At 41.7% G+C, this 27,633-nt stretch overlaps 1 protein-coding gene across 6 annotated transcripts; it reads right to left on the bottom strand.

Annotated features, from left to right (window-relative positions):
* Positions 1 to 600: 600 nt before the first annotated feature.
* On the bottom strand, positions 601 to 16,807 carry SKA1 (spindle and kinetochore associated complex subunit 1). Of its 6 annotated transcripts, none has more exons than XM_053664152.1 (8): positions 16,221 to 16,807; positions 15,666 to 15,764; positions 12,534 to 12,658; positions 10,651 to 10,748; positions 7,079 to 7,234; positions 2,472 to 2,644; positions 1,318 to 1,450; positions 601 to 707 (listed from the first exon to the last, which is right to left on the bottom strand). In XM_053664152.1, the coding sequence occupies exons 2-8, from the start codon at positions 15,751 to 15,753 to the stop codon at positions 680 to 682; spliced, it is 801 nt and encodes a 266-aa protein (XP_053520127.1). In that variant the 5' UTR covers positions 15,754 to 15,764; positions 16,221 to 16,807; the 3' UTR covers positions 601 to 679. The 6 variants fall into 6 exon arrangements, with proteins under 6 accessions (XP_053520127.1, XP_037020902.2, XP_037020903.2 ...); XM_037165007.2 differs by lacking the exon at positions 16,221 to 16,807 and adding an exon at positions 15,869 to 16,153 and having other exon boundaries at positions 602 to 731; XM_037165008.2 differs by having other exon boundaries at positions 603 to 731; positions 16,436 to 16,807.
* Positions 16,808 to 27,633: the final 10,826 nt, after the last annotated feature.

Here is a 27,633-nt window from a genome sequence, read left to right as displayed (position 1 = left end):
ACGTTATCACCGAGTTGGAAAGTCATGGCCCTTTGTAAAAAGTTTGGGACCAGGGTGGTAGATACCTTGCTTGTGAGAAGGAATTACATTTCTGAAGGAACAACTAAGAGAAAGTAAATGGCAGAGCTGGGTCTAGGACCCCGGTTTGGGTGCTTAGGTTTTCTTTTTCATACACTATGTTGCTGAATTATTTTTTAAAGTTAAAGAGAGTATTGCCAAGAAACAATTTGAATCCGAGTTGCAATGAGGGACTAGAAGTACAGTTTTTAGTACCCAGCCGAGCACAGCTCACAAGGCCTGGTGAGACAGTGTCTCTCTCTGCTATGAGGATCAGCCTGCCCAGCAGAAGCAGATTGTGACAGTTACCTTCCTGTCACCTAGATGGGCCTTGGGGTGCCCAGACTAAACGTTATTTCTGGCTGTGTCTGTGAGGGTGTCTCCAGATGAGACTGGCATTTGAATCGGCTGACTCAGTAAAGTGCTCTCCCAGTTTGGAGGGCACCACCCAATCCATCTAGGACCTGAACGGAACCAAAGGTAGAGGAAGGAGGAATTTGTTCTTTTTCCTGCCATGCTATTTGAGCTGAAATGTCTCACCTCGTCTTCTCTGGCCTGCCTCCCCTGGTCCTCAGTCCTTCAGACTCAGGTTGAATTGCACCCCCGGTCCCCGGTTTTCCTATCAGTTCTGTTTCTCTGGAGAACACCAACTAAAATATACACAAGACGGGCACCTGAGTACAGAAGAAAAACACAGCTAAACTTTACAATCCAACCACCCATTTTTCATGACCTGCTTACACATAGTGTTTTACCATCTTTTTCATCTGAGTATACTTTTATTACAATTTCAAAACAACATAAGGGAAGGGGAGGCAATCACATGGACAGGCTGCCTCCAGATCTCAAACTTATGCCTGTAGACTGAAATGCCCTTGCTGGGATTTAGACATTTAATGATCTTTAATGCCAGAGAAGCTGAGCATCCTTGACCTTATCTCCTAGACCTTTTTTTCCCATTATCACGTCTGCATCCATCTTACTGGGGTCTGTAGCAGTGTCACTAGACACAAAAAATAGACACATTTTTTTTTTTAGTTCCATTATATGCCTAGCACAGAGGCTCAGAGGGTAGGCAGTTAAATATTTGCTGAAGGAAGTTTATTTTAGAATATACGTGCTTTATTTTCAAAGAAGTTTTATTTTTACAAGAGACAAGAAAAGATGGATACAAATAATTACATGAAAACTACAGGAATTGCCTCCGTACTCTGCTGCTGGCAGGTTGGAAGCGCACAAGGGCCTCAGGTTAGGACGTACCGCGTGAGGCCCCCGCCCCGGACCTCCGACAGCCGCCGGCAGTGCCGCAAGATGTTCAGTATCACGTGAAACCGCTTGTCCACTTTCAAAGCTGTGAACTCCTTTACGTCAGCTTCCACTATAAAATAATGGCCTGCAAGTAAAGATACCAGCGCTAATTTTTTCTGGTGATTTCAAATTTTTTATTGATTTCTGATCTGATCTCATTACATCATCATTGCTTTCATCTCCTGCGTACTAGGAATATTGTAGAATGGTCCACACTGCCATTTTCTTGTTCTCTTTGCTTTTTTTGTTAGTATTGTCTTCCATCCACGTTCCCGGTTTTTCTTACTTTTTTATTGATAGTGATAAGGATAACTTTCAAGATGAGTCTTTAATGCATTATATACAATGCCTATGAACAGCATTAATCATTTTTTCTGTCATTATCCAACCAAAGTAAGAAATGGTATTCTTACTAAAATATCAGTAACAATTTTTCCTTCAGCTGAAGTTGCATGTTTACCATAGCATTTCAGCGATGTAGCCCTGCTTATTACATCACTAGCTATCTGCTGGCATCTTTTGAATGATTTGCTTTTCAGGAGTTAACATGGGATAGTGAAGAACAGAATGAAACCCTCAGCAGCTTTACCGCTTCACTGGCTGACCCTGGACGAGAAATGCAAGCTCTCTCTGCACAGCCTGTAAACTGGGGTTAGTGACAGGCTGAACCACCCAAAGGTGTCAGGAGGACTACAGCCGTTAGCACACCACCTGGGGCACAGTCAGTGCTACGTAAGAATGACCCACTGTTATCGTTCCTATTCGAATCCTGGAAACATTGGTTATAGTTCCATGATAACGCTCAACCCCAGCACCACAGACATTCTGGGTCAGATTATTCTTTTCTGTGGGAGCTGTCTTGTGGGTCGTTAGGTATTTAGCAGCATCCTTGGTCTCCAGGCACTGGATGCCAACCCGACCTCAGCAGTAACAACCGATGTCTCCAGAGATGGCCAAATGTTCCCTGGTGGGAAAATCACCATGGGGTTGAGAGCCATTACTGTAAATTTAGAATTTTCTAGAACTAGCTTTGTTTCTTCTGATTTATTTATACTCCAAACAGTTGACATACACACAAACACACACATATATATGCTATTATTTACCTTTAGTATCCTTTGTTTCTTCATCAAGGAATCTGTGATAGAGATTTCGGGCCACAGAACTCATAGTGGACTTTTTTGGCTGATGTAGGATCTTATATTTACTAACTACTGCCTTATTGATTTCTTTAATAACATCATTGATTTGACAATAGGTTAAGCGGGATTTCATGTACCTGTAAACAAGTATATGATTAATGTTTCTGAAGACTCACCATACAAAACATTTTCATTGAAAAGTATTTATGATGACTTCATACAGTAACAAAGCTATTAGTACTCCTTATACAAAATGTTAAATCCACTTTCAAATACACCAGACATGTCTCAACAGCTAAAAACTTACCTAGAGACCACAACATACTAGTGGTCTCCCTAGTTATATCTGGAGGCACTGATCTCTGTTCCCCACCTACAGACTGAATGAACTGATTAACTGCAAGTCAGAGGCTTATTTAAACATTTTTATATGTTTCCAAGCAAGGGAATAACAAAATTTTAATGGTAGCAAATTATGTAACTTATACCAGTCTAGTTTTCTGCAGAAACTTGTGTGTCAGAGCAAGAACAAACGGGAAGGAAAGGAAGGCGAAGGATACCAGAAGGCCAAGGCAAAGACAACGGTGCCGGTGCAGACACAGATGGTGGAGGGTGTGAGGAGGGCTCTTAAGTGGAGCTGCAAGGCAGAGAGCCTGCTCGGGGCCACGCCCTGCTCTACTCGGGGCCACGCCCTGCTCCATCCCCGAGCTCCCATTACCTCCAAACGCTGTCCCTTCACTCTGCTATCTTCTCCCAGTCACCCCACAGTCTTAGCATATGAAAACAGGCCACTCTCTATTTTGAGTGGTTTGTACATTCCAAAAACAAATCTTAATGACCGGCCTCAATTTTCCCCTTCAACAAACTCTAAATTCCTTCCGTATGTTAAACTCTGTCCTTCACCTCTATTCAAAGGGCAAGTTTTCTAAACAAACTTCCTTAATGTAACATAATACAGAAATATGTTTAAAGAAAAATGTTCACATTGCCCAAAAGCATTCATTTTCATTATTCCCTTCTTTTCTAAGTTCATTTCTGTGGCAATTTTTTCTGACCACGGAGCTTGGTTTCCACAAAGTGTTGATACCACAGCTCTGCACAGTGCAATTCCGTTAAAGTTTCTGAACTACAGCACCTTAACTTCCTCAACACCCTCCCCCTGCTTCTGCCAGTACTTTCCACTGGAAAGTAGGAATGTATTTCCACCCTCAGTATTAATGTTTTAAAGAAAGAAAGAAAAGCCCCACATTTGAAATACATTCTTCCTTATCCTAATCCTCAAATTTCTCTTATTTCCTAAATAACATCTTAGTTTAAAAATTAACACTCTAGCCCTGGCCGGGCAGCTCTGTTGGTTGGAACATCATCCCGAACACCAAAAGGTTGCGGTTCAGTCCTCAGTCAGGTGCATGCGGGAGGCAAATGACCAATGTCTTTCTCTCTCTCTCAAATCAATGAGTACATCCTCCAGCGAGGATTAAAAAAAATTAATACTTTACCATGACTATTTAATTTCCTTCTTTTATCTCTTCATGAAAGCATTTTATAAACAACAACAAAAAAGCCCTTCTGTACCAGAGTTCCTCACTGACATTTCCTCTTCCTTGTAGTTTGGCCAACTAACAATAATAACGATTTAAAAAATGGAATAGCATCAAACAGAATTTCCATGCAAAAAACGCTGTCAATAAAGGAAAAGTCTGACTGACACCCCCCCCTAAAAAAAAGATTAAAGAGAAATGTCAGCCTCCTTACTAGTCCCAGAATTATCAAACAGCCAGGCATTTTTTCAAGTGGCTCATAAGCACGTGAAAAGATGTTCAACATCATCTGTCATCATGAAACTGAAAATTATGCGACATCACTACACACCTATTAGAAAAGAGAAGAAAAACATGACACAACACCAGTGAGAATGGGAAACAACGAGAACCCTCGTTCATGGCTCGTGGGAATGCAAGACGGCACAGTAACTTTGGAAGACAGTTTGACAGCTTCTCACAACGCTGAAGATAGTCCTACCACTGGACCTCGCAACCCCACTCTTCGGTGTTTGTCCAAAAGAGTTACAAATGAATGTCCACACAAAAGCCTGCACATGGACGTCTACAGAAGCTTTGTTCACAACTGCCCCAAACTGGAAGTAACCAAGATGTCCTTCAGTAGGTGAGTGGACAAACTGTGGCACATCCAGACAACGAAGTATTAGTCAGTGATAAAAAGACATGAACTACCGACCCATAAAAAGACACGGGGGTCAAACATATAGTGACAGAAGACTTGACTCTGGGTAGCAAGTACACAATGCAGTGCACAGATGATGTATCATAGCACTGCATGCTTGAAACCTATATAATCTTATTAACCGATGTCACCCCAATAAACTTAATTTTTAAACATTCTGAAGGTTGGGGAGGAAGTTTTCAGCACAGTAAAATGATTTTATATCCTTAAGTAAAATGTGCTCTCAAATTGTGTTTCTACCTATGGAAATAAAAAAATTAGACCATTTATTTTGTTTCTTAGTTGTAATGGCCACTGGGAGATTCAACTAAAATAAAAATTAAAAAAAAAAAAAAAGACATGGGGGGAGTCTTAGATTCATATTACCAAATGAAAGAAAAAGAAGCCAATCTGAAAGGCTACACAGTGTACGATTCCACCTAAATGATACCCGAAACCACAGAGCCATGGAGACAGAGAACAGACTAGAGGTCGTCCAGAGCTCGGGGGAAGAGACGTGTGGGTGAAGCGCAGGGTGGTGTTGGGCCAGGGAAACTACCTGTGTGATACTGGAATGGTGGACACGTGTCACTGTGCATCTGTCAAAACCCACAGAATGTACAACAGCAAAGGGCAAATTCTACTGAGAACTATGTTCTTTGGTTAATGATGTCTCTGCATCAGTTTATCAGTTCTAACAGATGTACCAATGACGCCAGATGTTAATGACAGGAGAAACTGTTCTCGGGTCTGAGAACACTCTGTGCTATCTACTGAATTTTCCTGTAAACCTAAAACTGTTCTAACAAAGTTTATCAATTAAAAAACAACCAACAAAAACTGGTATAGACAACTCTTAGGACAGTGAAATAATCATGCCCCTTGTCCCAGGGATTTCCCTCTTAGGCCTCTATCTCAGGATAATGAAGAATTACAAAATAGACTTGCCTAAAAGAAATGTCACTGTACCATTGTTTCTAAGAATTAAATCAACCCAAATAGTTAATAAGGGAATGCTTAAATAACTTACAGGGTAGCTACATGAGAAAATATTATACAGCTATTAAAATCCAAGTTTACAATAATAGTTGATGATAGGAAAATGCTCAAAAAGAAAATTGTATTTATAGTATAACTACATTGTTATAATAATCAGCAACAACCAGTTATATGTATGAAATTAAATAAAATCTAGAAGGAAATACTCAACCTTATCTGAGAGGCAGAATTACAGATGAGTTGCTCTCTGACAACAAACATTTTCTAACATGTATTATAAAGAGGTAATAAAAATCTGTAACACAAGGCCAAGAGGTGAAGCAAAGCCCTGACGTTATAAGAGTTACAAACATGGATTTCCACACTAGGGTTCCCTACTGCTGTCACCTGTAAAGAGCAAAGGAGACCCGCCTCCAGGGCGGGGGTGTTTTATGTCATTTCACCCCTGTGTTCTCCTCAGGGACCCAGGCCCAGAATGGAAAACAGACTCCAACAAGTGTGGCATAAGCTAAGGGACAAGTATGTCAACACACACTTCCACAACATCCCCCATTCTAATCTCAAATCTACGCAACATACTTTCTCTGCAATTACAGCAAAACTGAGGCTACTCTAAAATGTAACTGGAGAGACCGATCACAAAATGGTCCTGGAGAGGATGTGGCAATAAACTGAGCCAGCTCTGTATGTCTCCATGCAAAGATGCTTCACGACTAAACAAAAAGCAGGCCCTGACTGCTGTAGCTCAGTGGATTGAGTGTGGGCCTGTGAACCACATGATTGCGGTTCGATTCCCAGTCAGGGCACATGTCTGGGTTGCAGGCCGGTCCCCTGCAGGCCAGTTCCCAGCAGGGGATGCACGAAAGGCAACCATACATTGATGTTTCTCTCCCTCTCTCCTTCCCTTCCCTTCTAAAGAAATAAATAAAATCTTTAAAAAATAAAAATAAATTTTAAAAAAGCATGACTTTAAGCACCTTCAACAAGAGATTTACTGTGTTTTCCCAGTACAATGTAAAACTATTTAGAAAAGATTGACATTTGAACATAGCAATTATGAATATAATCAAGCTTTGTGATTTAAACAATCATGTATGTCGCTTATTAATGAGTTGAATGTTAAAAGTACCTACACATGCCCTGGCTGGTGTAGCCCAGTGGATTGAGCATGGGCTGTGAACCAAAGGGTCACCAATTCGATTCCCAGTCAGGGCATACGCCTGGGTTACTGGCCAGGTCTCCAGTAGGGGGCGCGTGAGAGGCAACCACACATTGATGTTTCTCTCCCTTTCTTTCTCCCTCCCTTCCCCTCTCTCTAAAAATAAATAAAATCCTTTCAAAGTACTTACGCAGGAATGCCATTAAACTCCTCAGAAGTTATAAAGGGCATTTCTTTAATGTTTCTTTGCTCTTTTGGCTTCTTCTTTGTGGCTCCAGGTTCCTCACCTTTGACAGGTTCTTCACCTTTGACATGTTCCTCGGGGTCAAGATCCGACACAGCAGCACTACAGAACAGACGCACAGACGTACAGGTAATCGTCAGAACTGTGCAGCACCACAAAGTTCTTCCGACGGAAGATAATCAGTATCAAACACATGCCTTGTCTCATTATAATAATTTCATAGCAAACATTTTTTCTATCTCTCCCCCTATTGTTCATGGAGATCCAAATAGTGAGAATACTGACAAACCAGGTCCCTGAAACTTCAGTAATGTAATTGTATTTGCGTACCCCCAAAGGGAGCCTGTGGCACCTACACTAAACATCTTCATCAGTTATCCCCTGGCCCCTCAGAGTCACTATGGGCAAGTCGGTCATCTTATACTTCCGTTTTTCTCATTTATCCCGTTGGTTGCTGGCCTCAGTCTCCCCCTGCTGCAGAGTCATTTGCGTTGCCAGCAAGGAACACAGTCACCCTTGATTCAGTCCTGCCCAATGTATGGAGTCAATGAGAAAGCTAATCTAGCTCCTACCCACTAGCAGAGAAGTCTATAGAGACAGATTAGCTTCCAGGTTAACTTCCCGGGGAGGAAAGGAGCCCTGTTGCCAGTCACAAATCAAGCCATACCGGCTTTACTGTTCCACAAAAGAAATGGGATACAGGAAGGGCAGATCCAACCCAGGAGCCAGTGAGCCTCAAGGAAGATCGTGAGGATAGCTGAGCACCAGGCACTGAGGGCAAGCAGGCTTGACTGAGGAGGTGGCCATGTCAGGGGCTGTCAGGATGAAGATGCCTGATGCTATGGGTCCATCACCCTTGCATGAACCCTGACATGAGACTCCACAGTGAGCCTGACTGGTACTTGCTTGTCTTGACCATGTGCTAAGGACACTCCTGATTCTCCTTTACACCCTGTTGTATCAGCTGAAACCTACAGTTAAGGTTCTGCTTTGACCTGGCCCTGAAAACCAGAACCAAGCCATAGTGACTTCAGAAGAAAATTCCTATTCCCCAGGCCATATTCCTGCCAATGTCCACTGTCCAGCCCACAATGTCTATCACTGTGGCAGATATCATGTAATGACCTCGGTTACCAGCATTCATTCATGACCCTGCCCACTCGTTTTCTCTTCTAAAGGGAAACTCCAAGGTACCCAGGGACTCTGTGGAGCTGACTTGTGGAGGCCTTCAACTATCAGCAGTAACCTGGCTCTCTTCCTGCACAGCGGGGTTCGGCCTTCCTCTCGGTTTTTAAAATTTAAGCAGTCCCTGGCTGGCGTAGCTCAGTGGATTGAGCGCAGGCCTGCGAACCAGAGTATCGCGGTTCGATTCCCAGTCAGGGCACATGCCTGGGTTGCAGGCCAGTTCCCAGCAGGGGACTCAAGAGAGGCAACCACACATTGATGTTTCTCTCCCACTCTTTCTCCTTCCCTTCCCCTCTCTCTAAAAATAAATAAATAAAATATTTTAAAAAAAATTTAAGCAGTATTTCACTTATAGGAATATATGCAAAAGTGTGATTATCACAAATACCAGATAATTACTTCTGACAGAAGGAAGGTCTGCAACAGAAGTATTTTAAGTACTGGTAGTGTCTTATTTCTTAATCTGACTGGTAGATACCAATTTATTATTATTTTAATTGCACAAATAATACTTTAATCCCTTTTTGTATATATGATGTACAAGGTCTGGCAGAAGTAACGCCTGCTTGAGTATGGTTGGTAGGGTAATAATGTGGGGGTAGCAATTTATAGTTTTAATTTGAACATTTTACCTAAAATGTCATATGGTGTGCTTGAGTGTGACGTTGATATGTTACAGAATTACATGCTTATGATTTTGTAAGAAAAGATTTTGTTACAAAAGGGGCATTACTTCTGCTGGGCCCTATATTTTCAAAATCAAAAAAATTTAAGTTAGTCATGGAATGTTTTTACATACTTGGAGCCCCCTTTTAGAAATATAATTTTGGTGGCAAAGGACTGAGAGATGAGAGTAGAGAAATACTAGAAAGACAAGTCACAGGAACTCCCAAATCATAAAGACAAAAGATGGCAGAAGCTCTCATTCAGGGCCAGGCAATGAGAACAGAAGGGAGGGAAGGGACAGACAAAAGCCTGCAGAGGCAGAACCGACAGCTGATGGCCACGAGAGCACAATTCGGGCTGAAGATGCCAACTTCCTGTCGGGTGACGGAAGGGTCACAGCAACGGGCACAGATGTAACAGGGAACCACTGAGTTCAGTTTCAGACATGCAAAGTTGGAGAGAGCAGCCCATTCATCGGACTGCCTGCAAAACAGCAGAACTATATGTCATGTCCAAAGACTGAAGCTGGACATTTGGGAGCATCAACAGCGGTGCTGGGTAAGAGCGAGTAAGACAGAGCTTTAGGAGATACTTGTAACTTAAAGGAGGTCTGAGGCAAAGCAGGCAGCCAAGTCAGGGATGTGAGTGACAACTAAGAAACCACAGCGGTGATACAGGTAGCAAAATTTCAAAAACCAAGAAGGTGGACAACAAAATACAACCTGAAAAGAGAATCAGGGCTGAAGAGCGATCTCTGACGTCTTTTTAACCTGGGACTATCAGTTTCCTAAGTGTGGTGGTAATGACAGCCCCAGGCCAGGTTTCAGCTGCTCTGGGGAAGGTACAAACACGGCTGATCAGAGGTAGGCCAGGCATTTGAGGGGGAAGCAGAGCTGAGGTTTTTGTTGTCGTTGTTCCTTTGGCTGTTTTTATTTTTTTAAAGGATACTTTTTAAAAAAAGATTTCACTTATTTTCAGAGAAAGGGGGAGGGTAGAAGAAAGAGATGGAGAGAAACATCAATTGGTTGCCTCCCACTGGGGACCTGGCCTGCAACCCAGGCATGTGCCCTGACCAGGAATCAAACCAGTGACCTTTCAGTTTGCAGGCCAGCATTCAATGCACTGAGCCATACCAGCCAGGGCGCTTTGGCTGTTTTAAAGATGGGAAGCTCATTAAGGTTATTTTGACCCGAAGGCTGTGGTCCTCAAGGTCAGGGGAGCTTTGTTCCCCCAGAGGACATGGCAATGTCTGCAGACATTTTCACTGGGTAGAGGTGCAGGGGATTTGGGGTGCTACTGATCTCTGGTTGGTAGAGTGAGAGATGTAACTAAACACCCTATTATCACAACACAGAACTATCTGGCCCCAAATGACAAACTCGGCTCTAAGGGAAGGAAATGAGAAAAGGCAGAGAAAGAGACCCTAGAGGAGGCTCACACTTGGGGAAGGGGGGAGACACTTTTCTCAGAGAGAGCAGGATAAGAAAACTGGCAAAGGCAGGGGAAGTATTATTTCTGGTGTAACTAACAGAACAAAACAAAACAAACAAAAAGCCCAGACAATCACAAACAAAACTGCAAGTACACGAAAAAGCAAAAAGATCTGAGGTGTTTGTTTTAATAGTTTTATAAATCCAGATGGCAAGAGTAATTATAAATATACTTACGAGTTCTGGGTTACTGTTACTTGAGGCAAATGGGGAGGAATGTTCTCTTTGAGATGTTGCACATCTTTATAATCTTCTTCCAGAGAGGCACAGAGTTCCTGAAATTGAAGAAACATTCACAAGTAAGCACCCACCCTGCCAGTGTGTGTACTAAGATGCTGTAAACAGCGTGACAGGCCCAGACACACAATCGCAGTAATTCCCAGTGTTCAGAACACAGAAGGGGTGAAAAAGCACTGAATGCAGCAATGCTTTAAAGAGCCCTCTGGTTCCTAGAGCTGTTCTTGGATGGCGATATAATACTTTTCTCTACAGATTTTTTAAAAGATTTTATTTATTTGTCCTTAGAGAGCAGAACAGAGGGAGAAAGAGAGGAAGAGAAATATCAACATGAGAAACATCGGTCAGTTGTCTCTTGCATACACCCGGACTGGGACCGAACTCGCAACCCAGGCATGTGCCCTGACCGGGAATCAAACCAGTAACCTTTTGAGGACATGTGCCCGGTCAGGGCTCTATAGATTTTCTTGAAGAATAATTATTATAATCACATTACAAGAGGCAGGTTGACATTTCTAAACTACTTTAACCTTGAAGAGCAACTAGAAAAACATGAAAGATATATGCTCGCCATTCTGGTAAATTGCTTTTGTTGACTTAGTAAAGGTTCCCAGTGTTATCTGGGCAACAGCACGAGGGTAATGACATTAATGACTCGTGCCTGGAACTCAAGGACAAGAGGCCACTCGGAACAGCTTCCATTGCTGACATGCTCATACTCCAGCTTAATGAAAATTTCTGTGATTCTAATGGCTCGTTCTGGTTTTCAGTTGTTTTTGTGTAACTGTCAGCAGAACTTGAGGCAATGAACTCATGCAAATTTAACAGGAAAAATATTCCGCAACTTTGAGTTCCTGCCTTCTGATTCTCAATCACACTGTTAGCACAATTTCCAAGTAGCCCTCAGTTCTGAGTTGAACATTCTCCAGACCCACACCTAACCCTGGGTATTTTGGGGCAGGTTAGAATTCAAAGCAATATGGGTTTCTGTTTTAAATTTATAGGGCATCTCTGTTTTAAAGAGCTAAATGATGTTCATACATACTATTTTTATCTCAACTAGTAGTAAGATGGGCATAATCATGTCCGCTCCTATAGCTGAAAAATCTTTACAGACCTTAAGAATCACGAGGTTGAAATGCACTGTAGAGGCACTTCATTCAATCCCATTGAACTTGTCAATGGCTCTAAGAGCATGAGGTAATTGTAGTCCAGAATGAGTATTTCATCATCAGGAAGTACATAGCACCTTATTGGCTGAAGTCAGTTAAGCTCTTTGAGGACAAAATGTGCATGTGAATAGGGCTCAAGGTTCATCTTTACTTGTGAATCCGCATATGACTTATTATAGGAATTTAAAGATGCATAATAGAAGGGTCTTAAGAAATAGTTCGGCATGACCCATTATTTTCCAACTGAGGACCCAGAGACCCCAAGAGGTCCAGCAGCTGTCTCAGGGTGGCAGAGGGTGCTAAGGGCAGCCCGGGTGCACATCCACAACTCATCTCAGGGCAGATACTCCCTCATCACCAGCCTACCAGGATATCGTGTGTTTAAACTAAACCTATCAAGAATTATTGAGGAAATCTTCATTTTTAGTCAAGTTCAATTCCATTGGCTACTAGCATATAAAAAGGAATACCTGTGGAGTTCTGGAGTCCTTTATATTAGGAAAATAAAATGCAAATAACACACTCTACAATTAATAATAATTTACAAAGCTAAGAACATTATAAACTTACAGAACCCTTAAGAATTCCTGGTGATTAGGAAATTTGTACGTATTGCCTTTTTATTTTGTTGCTTCATCCAGAAAACACTACCTTAAGTGTATTAGTAGTTTGTTCTTGATACTGAATTTCCAATTCCAATTTATTTAGAAGTTCATTTACGACAATGATCTCATCTCCGATTTTATTTAAGATAGTCTTCAAGATGGGTTCTTGACCTATTCATAAACAAAGATGAAAAGGAAAATTAAGTGTATAGAAAACCAGTAACATACATGTACCCAACCAAACTCCTGGAACAGAGCTTTACCTTAGAGAGACATTTAGAGGCAGAGGAAGAACTGTTGTCTCAGGCCCTAGGACCTGTCTGCACGGGTGATCTTAAAACCTCGTTTCTAAGTGTTAGCATGGAAAAGAAGGGAGAGGCAAGTACAAATGTCTCCTGCGTCTTTCATCTCTGGCAAAACCCTCCACTATTAAAAAGAAATCTCTATAAATGCTAGATAGAATAAACACCCTCTACACATACAACCAAGCTTTCGTGAGAATAAGGTGAATGCCCAGGGAGGGAGAGCCGGAAGGGAGAACCACAGCCCAGGCAGTGCACGCGAGATGATGCGGCAGCAGCCCTAATCTGGGGGGAGCAGAGTGAAGCCAGAAAGTTTGGCAGTCTCGGCTAATGTATTTGGGGTTTTTTAAAAGACATTATTTATTTATTTTAGAGAGGGGAAGAGATGGAGACAAAGGGAGAGAAACATCAGTCAGCTGCCTCTGGCAAACCCCCAACGGGGTATCTGGCCTGCAACCCAGGCATGTGCCCTGACAGGGAACTGAACCAGCAACCTTTTGTTTTGCAGGATGACACCCAACCCACTGAACTCCATCAGTCATGGCAAATAATATATTTGGTTTTAACGGGGACCAAGCCCACGTTTTGGAACTTTAAAGCACAGGGTGTTAGAAGTGAGAATCCCAGATTGAAGCCAGGGCCCCTCTGCATGGGCTACATCTTCAGTGAAAGTGTAAAGCTAAAAAATTCTAATCACTGGCTAGGGAGATATAAGCTCATGTCCTGGCCTGGCCCTCAGGTGTGTGTGGAAGGTTAGGGAGAATTCCGCTTCAGAAGGTCCCTTCAGAGGTCTGGGATTCACATTTACACTGTCCACATGATTAATGATCCCTAAGTGAAGAAAGGAACAGAAAAAGTCACATGCCGGTGGTAGCCCTGGGGTGCCAGACAGGAACAAACGCTTCATATAAAGTAGCAGGCTCACTTACTCCCAACCCCACCTCCCTGGCTTCATAGATTTGAGGATGGGAAAACTGAGGTTTCCTCCTCTCAAGAAATAAAAGAAGTACCCCCCAAAAAATTTTTTAAGGGCAGGGCTAAAGCACAAAAGAAGAACTGATCTCATAATCAAATCTTTCCGTCTTCTAGCAACCAAATATGCATAAGAGCACAATTTTTATATCTATAAATTATGGAGACAGTAGAATGAAATGGCTAGAGGCTCCAAGCCTAAATTCAGAAACATTAGTACCTACTTTGAGATTCCTGCAAAGGTAAGGGAGGAAGTTTCTATAACAGGGGCTTAGCATTATGTTTGGAACCTGGTGAAACACTCAGTAATATCTAACTACTATTCCTCACCATCATGAGAAGCAATATATTATTCTACCTAATGGAGCAGTGCGAACTGTATTGGACACTAGGTTCATAACAACAAAATCAAATTAGGAATTAAATGAGAGTATTGATGTCTTTACTGAGATTAATTTCGGGGGGTTAAATAACTAGTTGAATACATTCGTATTTTAAATAACTTTTAGTCATTTAAATTTTAGGGCCCTGTTTACTGATTTGTATTAATGTTAATGGCTAAACCAATTTACCACTCTGGATACTAGTGATCTAATAAATTACAGCAGCCAAAGTGGCAAACAAATCACTGTTTTATAATATAGGTTTTAGAACCAAGCAAATCATTCCCCCCATATACAAATGACAATTACCCAGTGTGTTGTGCAATCTACTAGGTTAGACTGCTTTGGCCACTCCCAGTGCCTTAGTAGGATCAGCTGAATGTAAGGCTTGATAGTTTTAGTTTTATAGGCTATCCAAATTCTATCTTTTCACCCAATAGTAATCATGCCCTCTGAAAGAGAATGTTGTTTAGAATTAGTCTAAACAAGACTATTAAACATCTAAATATCCTTTTAAGATTTCTCAATAAAAGTGGCACAGGAGTAGAAAGAGAACTAGACTGGGAATCAGGACACACAAACTGCAGTCCCAAATGATTATTCATAAGCTGGGGGACCCAGGAAGTCACGTGACTTCTGAGTCTCCATTGCCTCATGTGAGATGCAGGAGTTGGAGATGAAGCCACAGCACCTTCGGCTTTAACTTTCTACAGAATATGTTAATCACAAACCATAAGATAGATGAGGCTCCTTTATTAGCGGTTCTCAACAAGAGATGGAAATACCAAAGTGCCTAGGAGGGCATGTACAATTTGAAAGGGAGTTCCAACATTATAATTTCATATTTTAATTTTTTAAAAATTATCAATTCATGCCACAAGCTACAGTCAAGTTCAACAGTCTTCTCAGCAGATACAATCCTAGCTATTGATAAATTTTCAGCTCTCCTAGGTAGGCTTGGGAGCACATCATTTTTGTAAACACCATTGTCCCAGACTTGACAAGGATCACTTACTTCTTTGCATCTTCGGTGCATCATCCCCTTTCAGCCCATCAGAATATTTTGGGAGATGGTTACAACCTACAAGTTTCTGCCTATTTAAAAAAATTGGTTTCATTTTCAGTTAGTTGTTTCCTAGTGATATATAGGGATAAGCGTCCTCTAAAGCAGGCTATCTGATGAGTTATGGGCTATTTACTTCTGCCCTGGGTCTTTCCCACTTCTGCTTTTACCCCTTACCTTTAAGTATTTCCATTTAGTTCTAGAACCACAAATGCCATGTAACCTTCAAACCCTACTATTTTGCCTTGTATATCTCAGAAGAACATAATAAATCTAATTACTATCCAGTATCCTCTGCAATATTCAAAATATGGATGCCAGACTGCTTTTAAGTCACCATTTGAAACCTAAAATTACCTTTGCAAGATACATTCACTTAGCCAGGCATAAAATATCAAAGTGGAACAATAATCAAAATGCATTTTGTTTGTACAGTCAGTAAAATCTATTCTACTTACCACAATTCCTTAATGCCAGACATGTTTTAATATTCCTAATCTTTTCATTAATATAAGAGCATATTTGTTCCAGATCTGAAGAGGCCATCCTTTAAGCCTCTGAAGAAAAAAATATATAAACACAGTTAGTTTCCAAAAACAAAAACCAAATTTCTGTTCACTTTCAAAATCCAAGAATGGTTAATATCCAGTAGATCACATACCCTTGAAAAGAAAGTACAAAAAGTCAAGAGCAATTTCTTTCAAATCTACAAAATTCGGTTTCTAACCAAAATGCAGTACTGACGTTTCTACTGCAGCCTTCTGTATGTAGTCAATGCATCCCAAACCATGACACAGGGAATAAGCCTGCATCATCTCTTTAAGGACTTGAAGGGAGGGCAAATACACTATGAATAAAAACAACTTTGGCATTTTCTTTAAAAACGCAAAAACATGCAAATTTTAAGAAAAAACAAACAGCAAGTGCAAAGAAACGAGTGCAGGTAAGCGTTTCTCCATGCTGTGGGGGACTGTTTGGGGGCGGTAACGACGCGGAGGAAAGCTATCGGTTACAGTGCACTCCGAAGGTAGCTGAGAACGTCTCCAGCGCCCACTCTAACCCAGAGGGCGGAGGACGGAGGATCCCTGCTCCCCCGCCTGGCGCGATCCCACATCCCACATCCCGCTCAAGCAATGCCTTTTGCCTGCTTCCTATTCCAGGATCCCCAACTTCGCGCGGGTCTGGGAGTCAAGGATCCATTCTGGGGCGAGAGGGCCCGACCACTCACTCTCCGGTCTCAGGCGGAAGCCAGGGATCCCGCGAGAAATTCAAATAGCCCGCCGGGACTTGGCGCCGCGCAGGCGCGTTTCGGCACTCGGGACTGTAGGCTCAGCGCCGTCAAGCGTTTAGGCCACAGCAAGGTTGAGACGGCGGAAAAGGCGGAACTTGGTAAGGCGGGAGCCTTAGTATTTTTGAAAACACCCAGATGGTTCCAAAACGCAGCCAGAGTTTACAGCCTCTGTAATGCAAATTTACAATAAGAAAAAGTTTAGTTGTGGCCAGTGTGGCTCAGTTGGTTGGGCGCAGTCCCGACCGAAAGGTCGCCGGTGCATTCCTGTGTGTTGGTTCCATTCTCGTGCGCTCACTTGCCCGTGGCAACCTCTGGTACCTCCAGACTTAGACTCTTACAGGTTAGCAGTCCTTGCTTTTCTGGGAGATCTAGCAAAAAAACCCACGGTTACATCTCATTGGCCCAACTTGGGCCACGCCCAAGTCAATCAGTCTATTTCGACGGATGGAATGGTCTTGGAGCTGGAGGCCAGGTCAGCTCTACCCAAAATAGCAGGACTCAGACTGAAATAGAGGTGCTTTCTCAAAGGAAAATGTAGCTGCTTTTACGACATAAGGGGAACGGGGGATGTGTTGGAGGCAGGTAAAAATGAAACAAAAACAAAAACCTGTCTTCAGGTTATAACTACACGTATAAAAACGGGAAAAAATGAAATGGTCAAGTTGTAAGATATTGCAGAACTGTTTCTTGCAAAAATAAGAGCAAGGGTAAAAGTAATATAAGCTCTAGTCTTTAGGGAAAATAATATCAGTTAACGTGTATTGGGTATTTACTCTAATCCTGTTATTTTACATATATTAATATTACCCCACTTAATCTTTGTAATAAACATAAACACTTAAAATCATGATCTGCATTTTACAGAGGAGGAGACTGAGACTTATAATTAAGTAACTTGCCCAAGTCAATAAAAGGAAAAAATTGAATCCCTGACCTCAGAGCCTATCTTCTGCCTCTCAGGAGCAGGGAGTCATTTGCTCCCCTTTTTTGTGTTCCCAAACCTAAAGATTTCCATTGTTGCTTAATTTCCTCATGTAATTTATACAACACATGAACAATTCTAAATTATTTATGAACCCCAAGTTTTTGAAACCCAACTGACTTTGACAGAAAAGACTTTATCTGCACTTTTAGTGCTTTTCTTTGTCTTTTTCTTGCCGCCAGGTGTCCAGTTTAACTTCTGAATGTACCCAAGTCAGAATTAGCTAAGAGTCTCATTGTAGAGGTAGAACTGTAGAATAATACAAGAATCTCTTTAAACAAGAGGACCCTGCATTTCTGGGCAGCTTGGGAAATGCTTATTTCTTTAGTTTTGACCAGTGACTGGCAACCAATTGGTCCAATAACTTTGAGGGTAGTCCATACCTATCTAGTACAGAAAAGGTCTTCCTTTCAGAAGAGGGAATCCTATTCCAAGAGATGGGACCATTCTGGGGTGCCTCACTGACCGCCTGGGGTGGGTCTGACCCTTTGGGGAGTTATGACATCCGAAGCAAATTATGGTTCTCCATTTCCTGCTAAATGACATTCCTTTGGCTTGTTTTTATAAGCTGTTTTCCAGATGAAAAAATTAAAATTGGAGGCATTTATTTGTAATACAGCTCTCACAGGGATTATTTCTCAATTTTCATTAGCTGCCACGGCAGCCAAACTGAATCATCCCAGAAAATCAAGCTCCTTGCTAGTGTTCTTTTCATTTTATTGAGTCTTCATCTGGTATATAATTTTTTAGTGTTATAGTTAGAGCCCCAATTTCTGTGCCACCAGGCTGCCCTTAACAAGGGCCCTGGGGTACATAGTATGACTAGAGGCAGGAAGGGAAGGTCCCCAGCATGAAAACTGTCTTTCAATGACCTCTCTCTCCTCTCCAATCTCTCAATCAATCAGTCTTTTCCCTCCATCCCTCTCCCTCTGATGTGCCTCGTTGGTGACACAAAGGAAGATGGAAAAAGCATCAGGTCATCTTTTTGTTACACCAAGTCTGTGAACTTCAGAGGTGGATGACTTCTGAGATCACTTCCAGGTCAAAGCATTAGATTCTTTTTCTTGTGAAACACTCCTCCTAACTGTAGCCTGCTTTTAAAATAAAAATATGAGTATGTATAGGATAATAGGCTTTTAAGTTGGCAAGGAGAATTAAGATTGCTTCACAGATTTTTCTTCCTCTACCTCTTAATAAAATGCACCAAAAATAGGCTTAACATACTCTAAGAATCCGTTAATAATTACCAACAAGGAAAGTGAGATAAATGTGAGGTAATAAAATCTAAAAACTGATGCCAAAGAGATCAACAGGGTTCTGGAGCAGAGAGGAGTGAAGAGTGTGATCTGGCACCTAGCCATGCCACCACCCCTAAAAAGTTACAGCTATAGTCTCTCATTAGCTGTCTTGGTTACCAGATCAATGGTTGCGGTATCACAGTGCTTGCATTCAAGTCGCCCTTATTTTACCTAATTTACAAGAGTAGTGATGCTGGTGATTTGGTCATGCCCAAGAGCAGTTATAAAGTGCTTCCTGTAAGTGAAAAGGTGAAAGTTCCCGACTTAATAAGGAAAGAAAAAAAATTGTATGCTGACGTTGCTAAGACCTAGGGCACGAACAACTCTATCTTTGAAATTGTGAAGAAGGAAAAAGAAATTTGGGCTAGTTCCATCATATCCTCACACTGCAAAAGTTACAGCCATAGTGCATGATAAGTGCTTAGTTAAGATAGAAAAAGCACTGAATTTGTGGATGGGAGACATAAACAGAAAATATGTCCCCACTGTCACAACTTTTATGACAGTATATTTTTGTAATTGGTCTATTTTACTTACTGTTGTTAATCTCTTACTGTCCCTAATTTGTAAAACTTACAGGTATGTATGTATAGGAAAAAACATAGTAAATAGGGAGTTTGGTACTGTCTACAGTTTGAGGCATTCATTGGGGGTCCTGGAACATATCCCCTGCAGATAAAGGGGGACTATACTGTATCAATGATCACTTTAAATGTAACTAGGTCTAACTGCACCGATTAAAAGAAAGAGATTGGTGAGCTCTCCTCCCAGAGCATGCCCACACCTTTCTCTTCCCTCTCAGGCATGCATCTCTTAAACCCTGAGGGACCCCACAAAACTTGTAACTGGGGAAGCCATGGGCCACAGCACCTCGTTCTGGCCGAACCCCTGAACCTTCCCAAGGCCCCCTTTTCTCTGGTTCTCCAGTGAGTGGACAGCAGCCCTGCTTTGGCTCACTTCTTTCCTATAACATTGTTAGAGCCCCAAAGCAGCCCCGCCTGGGCTCTCTCCTGTTCCTTCTTCTACCCTAAGCCTTTCCTTGTTTCACTGTCCCCAGCTTTAATAAATGTTCTTTCTCTCTCTCTCTCTCTCTCTCTCTCTCTGGGAGAGAGAGATTGTCATTCATATATATATATATATATATATAGAGAGAGAGAGAGAGAGAGAGAGAGAGAGAGAGAGAGAGAGAAGGAGGGAGAGAGAGAGATTGTCAGAGTGGATTTGTTTAAAATGAGGCCCCAACTATATGTTGCCTACAAGAAAACCACTTTAAATATAAATAATTCAATAGATTAAAAGTAAAGGAATAGAAAAAGATATACAATGATAATACTAATCAAAAGAAAGCTGAAGTAGCTTATTTATTTTGGACAAAGTAGACTTCAAAACAAAGAAAATTATCAGGCATAAACTGAAACACTACATAGTAATAGGGGGTCATTTTCCAAGAAGACATACAATCCTAAAATTGTATGCACCCAACAATAATGTCATCCCAATAAACTCAAAAAACATGTGAGACAAAAACTGATAGAAATAGAAGAAAAATAGACAAATCCAATATTATAGTTTGAGACTACAACCAATCGAAAATGTACCTAGAACACTGTATATTTGTTGTCTTCAAACTTGGTAAAACAGCTTTTTGCTTTATTGAGTGCCAGTTGGAAGGCTCCCTGGCCACCTGGCCACTAGATGGCAGGGCAGCACCATTCTCCAGGGCACCAGCAAAACAAATCACAGTCTCAGGGATAAGTGGCCACAGGTAGGAAGGCCGCCTGCTCTAAAAGTTTAGGAAGTAAAATTTCACTATGTTCTTTTTGAGCACTCATTTTTTTATTGTTATTGAAGAACATTTTAAATTTGAAATGTGAACAACACAGGAGTGTATACAGAATAAAATGGAAACTCTCCTTATTCTGTCGAAAGTAAACAGGATCCAGGTCTTGCTTCCGAGGATAAATATGGCCCAGTGTGGACCGTGGCCAGCGTTCTCTGTAAACACCGTCTCCTTAGGGTTTCCTTCTCTCTCCCTGAGTTTCACCTAAACCTACCCTTAATCCCTATTCAATCCTAACCCTGACCCACAACTCCCTCCTCTAAAATGTATAACGGCTGCTTCTGAAACTGAGCGTGGTGGGTGGAAGGGTAAGTTCGCGGTTTGCAGTACTCAGCGTGAACACCAAATCGGTGACAATGCAGCAGCAGGTACCAATCTAGGTAAACTCAATAAGCTCTGTCATTGTAAAATATAGGTAATGCCCTGACTGGTGTGGCTCAGTGGGTTGAGTGCCAGCCCACAAACCGAAAAAGTCACCAGTTTGATTCCCAGTCAGGGCACATGCCTTGGTTGTAGGCCAGGTCCCCAGTGGAGTGGGGGTGGGGTGAGAGGCAACGGATTATTTCTCTCACACATCAATATTCCTCTCCTTCTCTTCCTCCCTTCCCTCTCTGAAAACAAATTAAAGTATAGGTAAAACAATGACACCTGAAAAGACATCACAGAGAAGTTAGAATTTGGTTAAAGAAACCAAACTCTAGCCCTGGCTGGTGTAGCCCAGTGGATTGAGAAACCAAACTCTAACTGACCACCAAAGTCACCTTTGGTGGTCAGACATAGAAGGTTTACTTACTTTGGGTTACACTGTAAATTTATATTTTTTTCCATCAAAATACAGTTAAAATGACTTTGTACAGGTTTAACAAATGTATTGATTGTGTAAATACCATCACAAGTCAGGAACCAGAAGAGCCCCATTACCTCAAAACAGCTACTCTATGATCACTCATGAATGGCTAGTGATGTTGGGTGTCTTTTCGGGAGCTCACTGGTGAAATGTCTGTTCAGATCTAGAGCCTACTTTTTTAAGATTAGGTTTAGATTTCTTACTGTTGAGTTTTGAGAGCTTTTCTAAATATATTTTATTGATTGTGCTGTTACAGTTGTCCCAATTTTTACCTACTTTCCTCCAGCAATCCCTTAGTTTATTTCCATGGGTAGTGCATATAAGTCCTTTGGCTTCTCCATTTCCTATACTGTTCTTGTCATCCCTCTGCCTATTTGTATCTGCTAATTATGCTTCTTAATCCCTGCACCTTTTCCACCAGTCTTTCTCTTCCCTCTCCCAGCTGATAACCCTCCAAATGATCTCCATATCCATGATTCTGTTCCTGTTCTGGTTGTTTTTTTAGATTCACTTGTCAATAGTTGTGAATTTGTTGTCCTTTTAATGTTCATAGTTTTGATCTTCTTTTTCTTAAATAAGTCCTTTTAACATTTCATGCAATAATAGCTTGGTGACAATGAATTCCTTTATCTTTATTTTGTCTGGGAGGCACTTTATCTGCCCTTCGATCCTAAAGGATAGCTTTGCTGGATAGATTAATCTAGGTTGCAGGTCCTTGCTTTTCATCACTTTGAACACTTCTTGCCAGCCCCTTCTTGCCTGCAGAGTTTCTTTTGAGAAATCAGCTTACAGTCTTGTGGAAACTCCTTTGCAGGTAACTCTCTCCTTTTCTCTTGCTGCTTTTAAGATGATTTTTTTCTTTATGTTTAACCTTTGGCATTTTCATTATGATGTGTCTTGTTGTGGTCCCCTTTGGGTCCAGCTTGTTCAGGACTCTGGGCTTCCTGGACTTGTATGTCTATTTCCTTCACCAAATTAAGGAAGTTTTCTTTCATTACTTTTTCAAGTAAGTTTTCAATTTCTTGTTTTCTCTCTTCTTCTGGCACTCCTATGATTTGGATATTAATATATTTGGAGAAGTCCCAGAGGCTGCTTATACTATCCTCATTTAAAATTTTTTTTTCTTGCTATTCTGGTTGAATGCTTATTTCTTCCTTATGCTCCAATTGTTGATTTGAATCCTGACTTCATTCCCTCCGCTGTTGTTCACTGTAGATTTTTCTATATTTCATTGAGTGTAACTTTCATTTCTGCCTGGGTCTTTTTTATGCTGTTGCCATACTCAGTGAGTTCTTTGAGCATCCTGATCACCAGTGTTTTGAACTCTGCATCTGATAGGTTAGTTATCTCAGTTTTGTTTAGTTCTTTTTCTGGGGTTTTGTTCTGTTCTTTCATTTGGGCCATATATCCTTGTCTCAATTTGGCAGCCTCCCGGTGTTCGTTTCTATGTATTAGGTAGAGCTGCTTTGACTCCCTATGTTAGTAGCATGGCCTGTTGTAGACAGGTGAATCTGTAAATTATGGGGGGTAAAGCCTTAGGTAATCACCAAGGCTTCCCACTTCACCACTCTGTGGCTCTGTGTTAGGGGAGACATGGAGAGGGGACAGTGCCACTACCTGGCTTCTGGAGGTTTGCCTGGCACTTGCCTTGTTTCCAGTCACTTCACTTACTTCCAGTGTGTGACTATTGCCCTTCCAGCTGTTGCCTTGTGAATCCCAGAGGGAGTGGATCTGCATATATCTTATGCCCAAGTAGATCCTTTAAGTGGAGTCTTTTGAAAATGGCAGTTTCTTCCACCACCCCAACCCACACTGGTTTACACAGTCAGAAGTTACGGGGATTTATGTTCCTGGAGCTGGAACCCTGGGCTGTGTGATCTGGCCTGGGGCTGGGGTCTCTCACTCCCAAGGTATCCCTCCCGATTTTTATCCACCACACATGAATGTGGGATCACCCGTACCATTACTGCCACCTCTCTGCACCACACTGCACCTTTGGCCTCTCTGCTCATTTCTGCATCTCTGCCCCTCCTACCCGTCTGGATGAATGTGGCTTCTTTAAATCCTTGGTGGTTGGTGTTCCATACAGCTCAATCTTCTGATGGTTCTGGGTGTTACTTGTTTTGAGATAGTGGTAATTCTTTCTGCAGTTGCATGTGGAGGCGAAGCATGTTTACCTGCACCTCCATCTTGACCAAAAGTCCAGAGTTTTATACGTAGTACACTAGACAGATTCCTTTGTCGGATGCATGTTTTTCAAATACAGGGTGGGCAAAAGTAGCTTTACAGTAGTTCATGTGGAAAAAGAAATGTGGGTTGCGATGATTACAATAGCTTTATTAACTCGAAAGGTCACAATGCAATGGGAAACCTGCTTTTGCCCATCCCCCCACCTCATATATTTCCTGGGCCTTTGTCTTTCCATTTTATGAAGTGTCAGTCATAGGGCAAAAGTTTTGAATTTTGATAAAGTCTAATTTATCTATTTTTACCTCTGATGTATCATACTTCTGTGTGATGTCTAAAACTCCTTACTTACTTCCAGGTCATTAAGATTGTCTCCTATGTTTCCTTATAAAAGTTTTGTAATGTCAATGAATGCAAAGAATATAAAGGACTCTGCTGTTTCAACCCAACTGATCTTATAGAAATAAGACATTTTAAAACTAGCAGTGAGGGAATGACAAGGGACTACAGAGTTGGAAAATTTTAGTGAATAGTTAATAAGCCTAGGAGGTAATGCATATGTGAAAGCTATTGTTTCAGGAACTGCAGGTAGGCCCCCACTCCCGGGAGAGACAGCTGAGCTCCTGGGGCCCAGCTGGAGACATCCGAGCCATTGTGTTCCAGGGAGTGGGTTCCAGCTGCTGCCGCGGCCGCCTGCCTGGGACAGCTAACTGCCCAGGGCAAGAATGCCACAGGTTTTTTAAATCTAATTTTCCCTGAATTTCAAAACCCCTCACCGCGCTTTGTTCTCTGTTGTAAAAACGCTGGCTTGGAAGGAAATGTAAAACAGTCTGTTAGGGCATAAACCTGCCCTGCTGTCTTCTCAGATCACCAGCCATCTGAATAAAGCGACCATAAAGATTTTTTAAAAGTTTTATAATGTCATCTTTTAGATATATGGTTCATTTTAGTAACTTTTGGTGCATGGTGTGAGGGTTGAGTTGAGATTCATTTTTGTTTTTTGCATGTGGATGTCCAACTTCATTTGTTGAAAAATATCATCTTCTCTATATTGAATTGCCTTTTTTATCTTTGAAAAAAATCAGTTGGCCATATGTGAGTGAGTCTATTCTGTACTTTCTAAACTTTTGCACTGATGGATTTGTCTGTCTGTCCCTTCACTAATACCACACTGTTTTGCTTACTGTAGTCTTAAACACACGTGATGTTAAGTGAAATAAGCCAGTCCGAGACAAATACCATATGATTTCACTCCTATATGGAATCTAGTGAACAAACTGAACTAACAAGGAAAATGAGCACAGAGTCATAAATGGAGAGCAGGGTGATAGCCAGTGGGGTACTGGGATAGAGGGACGTTAGGGGTGGAAAGACTGAGGAAAAAGGACTCCTGGACACGGACAACAGTGTGGTGATGGGTATAAAGGAATTAAATGGTAATGGGAAAGAATACAATAAAGATTAAGTCCAAAAAAGGAAGGGAGGAAGGGAGGGAAAGAAAGACATGTGAATCCACCAAATGTCTTCTTTTAAAATTTGTTTTGGCTCCTCTAGTTCCTTTGTTCCCATAAAATTTAAAAATCAACTTGAGTATACATACACCCCAAATCCTGCTTACGTTTTGACTGGAGTTGTGTTAAGGCTGTAGATCATCTTGTGGATGATGGATATCTTAAATATATTGAGTCATCCACTCTGTGGGCCCGACACGGCTCTCCCTTTAATTAGATCTTCGATTTTTCTCATTACTATTTCGTAGATTTATGCGTACAGATACAGCACATATTTTGTTAGAGTTATACCTAAATATTTCATTATTTTGGAGTTACTGTAAGTAATAGTATTTAAAATTGTTTACTTAAAATTGACATGATTTCCATATAGACAAATACTTAATTTTGTGTGTTGGTACTTTATCCTGTGACATTACTAAACTGCTTATAAATTCTAGGAGCTTTTTTTTTAAGATTCTTATGTAGAAAATCTTGTTTGAGAATAGGGGAAGTTTTATTTCATTCTTTCCAATTGGTATGCCTTTGCTTTTTTTGAGGTGGTCTCATTTTACCGAATAGAACATAAGTATTCTGGTGAACAGGGATTGTGAAAACAGACGTCAATCAAGTGACATCAGTTGCCTAGGAGCAACATTTCTAGGATGTCAAGGCAATCAACATACTGTTTGCAGATGTTGGAATAGCCAAGAAAGACGTAACTCAGAGAAGCCAAATGGAACCATGCTTTGCTCACTTGGAGAAGAGGCAGAGCAAGATCAGCTTTAGCAGTGAGTCTGTGTCCTCCTTGGCCAACAGGGCTTGTCCCACGGCCAAAAATAGGAGGTAGGCTACGCACACTCTTCTTGGCTGCAAGCAAGAGAACTCATTACCTCCCCTCTAGCCACCGGAACAGATACAGCAGGGAGGCTGGCCAGGTACCCTATGACACACACAGAAGAAAGTAAAAAGTGCACATTAAGCCTGGAGCAGGAGAAGGTATTCCCGAAGAGATGTGCCATCGCAGGCTGTGCGGGCTCTTTATCTCTTTGCTCAGAAATGTTCCAGGTGCAAGGCCACCCTGATGCAATCATGAAGGGAGAAGAAGCTGCCTCTTTTTTCCCCCCCACAGCAGATATCCTTGTCTTATTCCCAGTCTTAAGGAGAAAGCATTCAGTCTTTCTCTATTTAAATGTGATATTAACTATAGATTTTTTTGTAGATGCTTTACCAGGTTAAAAGGGTGATCTTGTCCCTGGCTAGAAAGCTCAGTGGTTAGAGTATTGCCCCTACCCCCCTGTAAGCCAAATCTCCAGTCAGGATTCATACAAGAAGCAACCAATGATGCATAAATAAGTGGAGCAACAAATCGATGTCTGTCTGTCTGTCTGTCTCTCTTTCCCCTGCCCTCCTTCTTACCTTTCCTCTCTAAAATCAATAAATATATATTTTTAATTTAAAAAAGTTGATCTTCTACCTTGCAACTTCACTGAATTTGTTTACTAACTCTAGTATTTTTTTATTTGTTAGCATTTTCTATAGGATTATGTCATCTAAGAATAGAGATCGTCTCACGTCTTTCTTTCCGATTTGGATGCCTTCTATGTCCTTCCCTTGCCTAACTGCTCCGGCCAGAACTTCCGGTGGAATGGCGAATGCAGGTGGCAAGAGCGGCCGTTCTTTTCTTGTTCCTGATCAGTCTTTCTCCATCTGTGACGACAGCACGATGTTAGCTGTGAGTTTTTCATGAATGTCTTTATGCTGAGGAAGTTTCCTTTTAGTCCTCGTTTTCTGGGTGTTTTTACCATGAAAATATGTTAGATTTTTGTCAAATGTTTTTTCTTCATCAAATGATCAGGTTTTTTTTCTTTCATTCTATTCATGTGGTATATTATATTGGTTAATTGTCTTTTGTCGGTTTGTTACATTCCTTCTCACTTGGTCATGGTGTACAATTTTTTAAAATAGGCTGTTTGATTCAATTTGCTAGTATTTTGATGAGAGTAATTTGCATCTATATGTATAAAGGACATTGGTGAATAGTTTTCTTGTGATGCTTTGCCTACTTCGGCCTCAGGTTGCCTGCCTGAGGGGGCTGGTGATGGGGACCCCTTGCTCCAGCCTGCAGCCCAGGAGGTGGGTTTTCTCAGCCTGCGCTCCCCCTGTGTCACCACAGTGGCCTTTCTGGCTTCCCTGAGGTCAACCCTTCCCCACCTAGTGACACTCCTCATTCCACCTGTCCCCAAATATGAGCTGACCTGGCCCTGCTCTGCCATTTGCCTCTCCCCACATGGAGGTGGAAGTCCAGTCCTGTGGGGTAGGGATGGAAGCAGTTTGGCCAAGGGCTCCTCCTGCCACACTGATTTTTCTGAGGGCAAAGGGCAAATGGTCAGCTGCAGACCCCCGTGGAGGAAAGCACGCGTCCCCTTCACAGGAACCCTGCTCTCTGTGGAAAGCCACCCCAAACCTGGGCGGTGCCTATAGGGGTCTC

Source organism: Artibeus jamaicensis, unplaced genomic scaffold (genome assembly GCF_021234435.1).
Source record: "Artibeus jamaicensis isolate MK-2021 breed Jamaican fruit bat unplaced genomic scaffold, CSHL_Jam_final contig_354, whole genome shotgun sequence".
NCBI lineage: Eukaryota > Metazoa > Chordata > Mammalia > Chiroptera > Phyllostomidae > Artibeus > Artibeus jamaicensis.
This window is presented reverse-complemented; position numbering and strand designations above follow the sequence as displayed.